The sequence below is a fragment of the Azolla caroliniana genome, unplaced genomic scaffold (assembly GCF_043228905.1).
Source record: "Azolla caroliniana isolate FFs.n. ecotype wild unplaced genomic scaffold, voAzoCaro1.0.p SCAF_15, whole genome shotgun sequence".
Classification (NCBI taxonomy): Eukaryota; Viridiplantae; Streptophyta; class Polypodiopsida; order Salviniales; family Salviniaceae; genus Azolla; species Azolla caroliniana.
Window position 1 is genome coordinate 16435699 of NW_028230450.1, and position 9796 is coordinate 16445494.

Consider the following 9796-nt stretch of genomic DNA (forward strand, 5'->3'; position numbering starts at 1 on the left):
CCGCAAACATTAACATTTTTCATCTTCAGAGAGAGAGAGAGAGAGAGAGAGAGGCGGGCGCTGTCGAAGTTCAGGAGCTTGTAGTAATGGTGTGTCGCAATCGAGAGGAGTGCACACTTGTGAAGTGTTGAGAGAGATCCCATGGAGAGGATTGGGTTTGGTCAAGAGACGTGTGGAAAGCATATAGTTTTGGATGTGATCGAGGGGAAGTCTAGCATTTGTATCAAAGTGTGCCAAGACTCCTGATTCCTTGTTTCGGGTAGAGTGTGCATAGTCACTCGTGCCCCAATGCCATGTCTCCCATCATAGTGGGTGTGAGCCAAGTTGCATAGAAGCAATGGTCCGGATAGTAGACAACATCCACAGAGAGAGTAGGAGAGGAGGTGGGGGGGTGGGTAAGCTAATTACAAGAGAGACAAAGAGAGTTGTTGTTACTTGTACGCCTCGAGCTTGGAAGATCAGTTTCATTAAATTAGTTCTGAAGCTAGCATCACCCAAACCATTCCACAAATGATTGTTTCTTTGATAGAGTGTATAAGGTATTTACAAAGGCCTCAACAAACAGATTCTATGAAAGTTTGAGTGCTAATGTGGTAGTTTTGTTTAAGGTTCAATAACCCTCGACAATGATCAACTTGAGAGTGGTAAATATATAAATGCAATAGTTCTGTTATTGGTTAGGGTTAGCAACATATTAAGGAACTTTAGTTTGATAAACTAAGGTTGTTCAAACATGCATGCCATTGAGTTGTATTTATATTTGCTTGCTTCAAAGCATATGATCATATAGCTTTGTTCTATCAGGTTGTATTTGAATCCCTTTGTTATAATTGTGTGTATCAACAATTTGCTTAATGTAATCATTATGTTGTTGTTGATTAATGTAATCTATTTCCATGCAATAGCTAGCAATTATATGTACAATCTACAGATATACATACATGTGACAATATACATATAAACGTGTGTACACATACCAACAATATACATAGAAATACATGTATAGATAGTACATTAACATTTGAATCCATGTCATAGATGGTGCCAAGGAGTTTGGCATAGTAACGTGACCATGTGGTTTATTGCCACACAAAACAACACCTAAATATACATACATTGAAGAAACATTATAGAAGCATGCTCATTTACTTTCGCAACTACCGAAATAACCCAAGTCAAAGTTGAGGCTCGTAGACATAAAATGTAAGCCAAGAGCAAACTTGTGAGCAAATGACATAAGATACATTGGAGTGTACAACTTATTTTACAAGCCTCCTTAATTTAAGGTATAGATTGAGATTACTTTTAGGTATGATCATTATGATTATCCTTATTTTCAGTTATGATCATTATGATTATCCTTAAACACGAGTACAAATTTAGATAATCTGAAAGTATAATTATGATGATAATCCATGAATTGGGGCATTCATTTAAATAATCCCCCAAGTACAATTCTTATTCGGATTATGCTAGCATGTACCTTGGATATATCTTGTGCCTTCCATTTTGGGATTAATCTCCACTTTTATTTGATTGGGAGCTTCAATTTCAACTAAGACATTTTGGCAATAAAAAAATCAGTGAACATACTATTACAAATTTCCATAACATGTACACAGATTTAGGTAATCTACCCGACTAGACAAGCATCGAGACCAAAAAAATATGGTAGGGAAAATTACCTACCTAACACAACTTTTACCCTGTAAAACCTTGCCCATCATGTACTACATTACCACGTCTACTTAGTTACTATTTGGTAATCTTCACAACGATTAGCAATCATCTAGAACATTGACCTTTGATATTGGCCAAGCACTACATATAGCAGAGAGTAGGACTGGCTTTATGTATATACCTATTCAAGCTACACAAAGCAAATGTGAAAACTAGTTTTGAGGGTTATCATATGCAATGATTTTGACTTCTTGATTTATGTCGTTGCTAGCATTTAAATGTCAAAACTAGTTTTGAGGGTTATTGTATGCAATGATCTTCACTTCTTGATTTATCTTGTTTCTAGCATGTTGTTGTACACTAGCATGCTCTGTTTGACACAGACTTGGGACATTTGATTTAAACTTTCCCCGAACCCTTTGGTGCAATAAACACTGCTTGCAGAATAACAATCAATTCTGCGCCATAATCTCGTAAAGTTGATAACCTCAGTTTATGAAACACCTGGTTCAATTTCAAATATGATTTACAATTATATGTTTATGCTCGCATTCTGATGAATCATAGGTGAGGCTGCCTACGGATACAGAAATTTATCGTGATATTGTATATGAACACTTCTGATACTAACAGCAAAGCATCAGAAACTCTGAACAACTTCAAGCATTTCATGCCCAATGCAGGATAACAATCACACTAAATACAATGCAAATGGAGAGTAGCAGGTAAAGTGGAGTACAGGATAATCAGTATGAATTTGCCAGACCTAGCTTCTGCAACTGTAGGACCAAGTATTTTTTTTAACTCCCCTTTATGACTGGCTCCCCTTTTTTCATCGTTTGCTTACAAGGCCATTTCTGCTTGTAGTGCTGCGAGTTCTTCCTCTTCCTCAGTGGGTTTCGGCTTTTGAGGAGTTCTAATAGGAACTGAAGGTAATGTTGGAGCACTTGTTGCTGGCTGAAGTAATTGCTCTTCAAGCTCTGCTTCCTCCAACTCTTCCAGCTCAGCCTCCAATTCATCCTACAAAACACAACCATACTTGTTACAAATTGGGAAAAACTTGAAGTAGACATACAAGAAGATGTTTGTGACATACTAGTACCTCATCAAAGTCGGCCGCTGCACCTATAGGTGCTGACAAAGCTTCCTGAATTTGCTTCATGTTCTCTGTTTGTTCATTTATCTCGTCCATTGTTTTGTCAACATCATCGATATTCCTGGTCAAGCAATCATCATTCAATACTATTAGCTTACCCATTTGGAAATGCCTTCAAAGTAATGCCTAGAAAACATACGTCAACTTGTGCATGTTCTTCATAGCTTGTGCTCCAGTTCTCAAAGCATCGACTGTCTCAGTTGTGGCTTTTGCTCCCTCTAGCAAAATCATCTGAAAAATAATTTCAAATGATGCCTTTTAACATACATGCCTTGAGGGTAAAATTACTCAGCAAGAACAAGTATATAAGAAACCTGATCATGTATACGCAGTTGAAAATTTCCAAGCTGCTCCACTTGAACCTCGTAAAGTTTTTTCCTCTTCAAACATTGGATCGCAGCTGCAAGATAGATATTTACATTCATTCCACATTCATGTTTACAATTTCTTAAGAATGATACCATTCAAATTTCATATAGACATACCTTTCTTGTTTTTTGCTTTTGTAAAAGCTTTCGCTTTTTCGACTTCCATAGAAATTTTCTTTTGTAAGACCATCTCCTTTTTTTCTAGCATCTCGAGCGTCTAGAGAAGGAAAAACATACGATAGTCAATTTAGCTTTTCAAACAAACACCTTCACAACCAGATCAGGCCTTCCAATTAACAGGTTGAATCTTTGATATTTTTAGCATATTTCAGACGGCATCCACACAATACCTATATAACTTCCATATAACCAATTGAAGAGTTTGAGTTTATGTATATAAAAGTAAGTTAATTAAATCTCCAAGAGAAAAAAAGAAGCAAACAGACAATAAAGATCACAAAGTTAAAAGCTGGAGTGTCCATCTCAGACAATTTCTACTGGCCAATTTCAAACATTTTCAGAAATTGGAAAAGCAGACATCTTGAGAAATGGAATCAAACACAAAACTTTTTATTACTGATAAAATATGGGATACATTATATAGGCTTTAGAGGGCTGTTTAAATGCAGTAGAAGATGTCTTTATATCTCCATTGGTGACCCTCAAGCATTATGAAAACTCTTACATAAAAGAGGAACAAATTTGAGTGGTTGTATTTTTACTATAGATTCCCCTAAAACTCTTCCTTTACACTTGCCGTTTGCTTGCAAGAGGATTTTGTCTAAGATTCTTTGATTACTTGTCATGGTTGACTGCAATAGTGACATGTGGCTCTCATACCTGGAGACTATCCTTAATCCTCTTTTCTAATACTTCAATTGTCAATACAGATCCTCTCATACTTCATGTAGATGTTTGGACTCATATTTGGAGAATGAGCTATTTAATACCTGATGTAGTTGCTTGGAAATTTCTCTAGTGCTACATAATGATAAATCTCTTTAAGGTAATGTGAGTTACAAATAGTTTCTTGAACTTTTCACACCATAAATGTTAAACCTCTTTAAGAAAGTGCACGGAAGTGCTAGCTTTAGATATTTACGAATAAAGGCTATTATTATGTCACCATCAGGTGTTATTTTTGTCCTCTTAACATATTCTTATTTGATCAATAACAGTTTACTTTTTTATTTGTATTGCATGTCTCAAAATAGAGAAGGATTCCTTTCACAGCCAGTATGAACTAGCTGAGAAAAAATAGTCCTCAAGACCAACGGAGCTATTGCAGGCAAACCCAGGTACTGGAAGGCAGTCTTCCATCTGGAATTAGGTTCTGCTGTATTTTCAATCGTATGGGGCAGCGAATGTATTTGATCAATGATATCTGGCAGTGCCAATCCTATGTACAAAATTATTGCTAGGAAAACAGGTTTTCAATGGTCTTTTCAAGACATTGGAGGTCCAATAGGACACTTTGGAATATTTAATTACCTCAACCACATGTAGACCATATGATGGGGACTTCGGAATGAGAAGTAGTGGAGATATATCTAAAAGCACCTATTTATGACAGATTGACAGCTGAAGGAAAGGGAAAGAATTACAAACTAGTTCATACTAGCTAGGAAGTTCATGCATAGGTACAAATATCTATTTTTCTCTTATTCTATCTGTGTAGGCACGTATATGTGTGTATGTGTATGTACACATAAACACATGGAGCTGTGTGCAAATCCAAACATACACATATATAAATGAATTACATATATGCCTAATACATACAAGTTATTCTCATGTGATTTAAACATCTAATCACAAATTCAATTTTATATAAGAGAATAAAACTAATGCCTGAATAAACATCGTATATAGAAAAATAAGTCCCCTAAATATACATATTGGGAAGTTTTCCAACCCGCCATAAACTAATATGGTTTCATTGAATAAAAATAGCATATGTGGATCAATAAATTTGCTTAATCTCGTTCAATGTACTCAACCAGTAGAAATTGATGAAGATGCCAAATGCATGACTATTCCCTGTGTCTATTTCATCACCAAATTAGGTTTATTAATTTTTACACTAACTGGAGAGTAACAGATCTTATGCAACTCGAAAAACAAAATGCAAACACGTATCATCCTTATTAATCAACAGATTCTAAGTGAATCAGGCACCTACAAATGGAACATGGGAGCGTACATACTTGAGAAGCATCTCGGTACTCAGAAGTATTAACATAAAACTTAGTTGTGCTCAGGGAGGCTGCAACACATTAGAATTGAGGTCAATCTGGAAGAAAGTACTCAGCAGACCTCCCTTTCATTCTTGATCGATTCATAAGATCCAAACACATAATAAGTTAACAGAATACCAGAACATAGCAACATATAATACTGTCATGAACCAACAGGGGCCGTGATCTTCTCCAAGGAGGGCCAAGTTGGGGGCCCTAGGGTTTTATAGAGAGCCACATCTTGTGTTGTACATAAGGATATGGGTATATGTATGTATGCAAACATTTGTAGGATGTCAATCTACTGTTAATCCAAAGCCAAGGAGAAAGGGAAGCTTTTTGGGAGGAGGTCTGATCTGCACGACCGCCATGAAAGCGAGAGGAGCGCGAACAAAGGGATTAAACCAGAACAACAGAAATAGGGGGAAGAGGGGGAGAGTAAAGAACCTCGCTGAGCTTTTCGAGAGTGGCGAGAGTCGTCGGCTCCTGCTTGGGCTTCCCGAAGAGCCGTGAGAACATCTTCAGATCCTTTTGGGGGGGATGAAAAGATTTGTTCGGGGGGGGGGGTTTCGGTCGGGATTTAGCGCAGAGTCTCGTCTGATCTGATGAAGCAGAGGCAGAGACAGAGACAGAGACAGAGAAACAGGGGAGAAACAGAGAGAAGCCTTTTCTTTTATGTATGTATATACTTTTTATTGTGTGTTTGTTGAGAAGAAGAAGAAGAAGAAGAAGAAGAAGAAGAGAAAGAGCATACTTCCTTCCTTTCCTTTCCTTCTTAGATCATAATCTTCTTTTTCTTCTTCTTCTTCTTCTTCTTTAAACATTAGAAAAAAATTTGTAGCTAGTAGTAGTAGTAGTAGACTAGTAGTAGTCTCTTGGACCCGATCGATCGGCCGATACGTACGTTGTCAAGTTTCGTACGTGTTATGTCCACCCTTGGGCACCGCCCACCCCCCCGCCTGCCTGCCCATTCTAGCCTCCTCGCCCCATATGTGTGTGGGTTTCTTTCGAAAAATTCCATGGGTCTCTCTGCCTTGAAGCGCCTCTGTTTATCGCTCATTGATCCATGGAAACTCGGTATGTGCCCTCGCCTCATATCCCCAGGAATGCACACAGGGTTTATGCATCCATGGAAACCCGGCCATGTGCCCTCGCCTCGTCGTATCCGCAAGAATGGACTTGGTTTATGCATCCATGGGAACTCGGCATATGCCCTCGCCTCATATCCCAAATCATCCACATGGTTTATGCTTTCACTACTGAATCTCCAATTTCAGGCTTCCTTTGTTTGTTTGTTTTTTCTGTGTTCGAATCTTGACTCCCTCTCTTCCAAATGTAAGCTACTCTAAGTAATGGTTAATTGTGACACGATTAAGAGAGAAAATGAAAAAAATAATAATACTAATGAGCCCTTCATTTAGTGGGCTACCCAACCCAAATTAGATCCTAAAGCCTTGGGACTTTATGTGGATATACCTATTGTCATGCAGTTTCAAGATTGCAACACCTTGATGTGAGATCAGATTCACATAAGGCTATCATTGTCAAGTATTGTAATCATGATCGTGCAGATCATCTAAACAAGCCACTCATTCGCTCATGAAGATTACGCATTTAAGATGAACATGCGCTTAACAAAAGATTTAATGGACACTCTTTTAACGCATTAAAAGTGAAGGAAATCTAATTAAAAGCAAACAAATAGTTTTATTGATCGAGATTTGCACTAGTGCACCATTATTCCAAAGGTTAGAGTCAAGCACTAAGTGATGAGACAACAAAGAGAGAAGCTCTAGTTTCAATTATCAAAAGTGAAGAAGCTCAATGAAAAGATTAAAAAATGGCGTTTATATTTGTATTACAAAAGTGTTTTACCCTATGGTCCTTTCAACGATATCCTTTCCCTTTAGTTTCTACGTGTTAGTCCATGAAGCTTGTACCAACACAACCATAACAACATGGTGTTGATGCATATGATCGATACTTAACAATCTAGCATAGTGATTCCTTCCACATACAATAAAGTTGTTGTGTGGCATCTTGTCACCTTTACTTTGTTTAGCCTCTACAAAACTTGATCATATTCCATTGCCACTTTGTGGCCGTTTTTTTGAGCCATTGTCTTTTGTTTCCAACCCTAATACTATTGCCAAAAGCTTAAATGGGTAACCTCCCATATTGGTGATAATTTGTCAAATCATTCATTGAAATTGGACTTTTCTTTCATTAGCCATTCAAAAACAAAACATGGAAGCTTCTGATTTTATTCATGAGAAATATCTCGCCCTAGAATTATGTTCTCCCCAATTGTGTTTACTTTTGTCTTAGTGTTATGTTGTATGCTTCCCATCTTCCTATCGCTGATAGGTTTTAATCGTCATCCAACAATGGGCATTAGGTTCGCTAAGTTGCTTGGCAAGGACTCATTGTGGTCATCAAAAGTGTTCTCATCATATTTCTTTATTTTAGATAAGAATTAACTCTCAAACCAAATATAATGTCAAGCTTATAGGATAAGAACCTCTTAGTATATTGTGCACATTATAGGTTTACATATTGTAAGGCATGTACATACTTATATTTTTGTTTTAAAATTGAAGATTTCCTGGGAGTTTATGCCCACACATAACATTCCAAAAAGTAGACACTCTATAAATTCTATTCACACACTTACTATATATAGTATTTACAATGTTTCACAAATCAATTTAGTAATCATGTTAATAACACCCACAAGTCCACATATAAAATTTGATCTCCGTGAGAGGATGCCTCTTTCATATGATATAACCTTTCTCTCTCAAATACTAAGTATGTCTCTTCACAAAATGTTTTCTTCCTATTTAAAATTATATGTTTATTCAAGATACTCCCTTACGGGCAAGTGTTATTATTTACGAGATTAAAGATGCCTTTGACCTTTGCATTGGAAGGTGATCATCAATATGCGGAACAAAACCATCACTTTGTATGATGAAGATCTTTAGGTATATGGTATACAAGGTCAGTAGAATAGATTAGTGGGAGAAGCAAAGGCAACTCTAGCAAGAGAACAAGATCAAGAAAAACAACAACAAAGAGAGAGAGAGAGAGAGAGAGAGAGAGAGACCAAAGAGGCACACAAAGGTATCTGTATTATTCAAATCCAAGTTACAACAAATGGCAGCAACAACATTACATCAACCATCAACTAAGTTACAAAGTTCAGTTTAAATACAAGGCAATTGCCCTTTCCAATATTTACAAACAGGGCCTAGACTTAGTCTGTCCAATGGGACAGTGTGAATACATCTATTATGTACCCGTATTTGACACTCCCCTGTAATGGGCGTATACACCAAGAATCTGTAAATTAAAGAATTATAAAAAAAATTATGGATTTATACAAAAGGGTGATGGACTAATCGGTTTGTAGCCGAATCGGCAATGACCGGAAATATAAAGGGCGGATCGGCTAAAGCCGAATCAGTTGTGCCCATTACCGAATCTTGAAAGCGTCGTGGCCTATTGTCCGAAAACATCCTTGTGTATGATTCGATCAGACTGATATTTCTTGATGCCCCATCTGGTGCCGAAGAGACCGGAATCGATTTGTCGGAAAACACGTGGTCATCCCATCAACTGCATTGTTGGCCATCGACATTTTCTCAAGGCCGAGCTTCCCGAAAATGACGCAGTCTCGAACAAAGTGATATCGGACATCGATATGCTTTGAGGCATTATGATGAACTAGATATTTGGATAGAACGAATGCACCTTGATTGTGTTGTAGACAACTAGAGCCGAGTTGGAATCGGCTTGTCGAAATGTGCACGCCAATCGTCTGAGCCATAGAGGTTCCTTCGTTGTGTCAGACACGTGTTCGGCTTCAACGGTTGAAGTGGTCGTGCACTCTTGGAGTTTCAACTTTCATGAGATTGCTCCATTGCCAAATTTATAAGCAGTATCCGGTTGTCAATTTTTGGTTGTTTAGGCAGCCGACAAAGTTCGAGTTGGTGTATCTGACTATGCCTAAAGTCATGTTCGGATCAAATAGGATGCCATGGTCTTTTGTGACCACTAGATATCTGAACACATGCTTTACTGCGTTCCAATGTGATCAACCGGGATTATGCGTAAACCTACTAACGAATCCTATGGCATGAGCAAAGTCCAGTCGTGTTGCGACCATCGCATACATCAAGGAGCCGACAACGATGCGTAAGGTACCAACTTCATAGTTTCCCCCTCCAGACCAGATGTTGAACCGTCTTTGGGAGATAACCAAAGGCTAATTGGGAGCGGGGTCAAAGAAGATTTCGCCGATTGCATGTTGAAGTGTTCCAAGACATGTTCAATTTAGTCGGCTTGAGACA

The 9796-nt window shown here is 37.8% G+C and overlaps 1 protein-coding gene across 1 annotated transcript; it reads right to left on the reverse strand.

The window, feature by feature from the left end:
• Positions 1 to 2172: 2172 nt before the first annotated feature.
• On the reverse strand, positions 2173 to 6020 carry LOC147854832 (vacuolar protein sorting-associated protein 32 homolog 2-like). Its single transcript, XM_087331312.1, has 6 exons — positions 5889 to 6020; positions 3322 to 3421; positions 3151 to 3236; positions 2976 to 3067; positions 2783 to 2897; positions 2173 to 2700 (listed from the first exon to the last, which is right to left on the reverse strand). Exons 1-6 carry the CDS (start codon positions 5958 to 5960, stop codon positions 2524 to 2526), a joined length of 642 nt encoding a protein of 213 aa, XP_087187438.1. The 5' UTR covers positions 5961 to 6020; the 3' UTR covers positions 2173 to 2523.
• Between the last annotated feature and the right edge of the window lie 3776 nt (positions 6021 to 9796).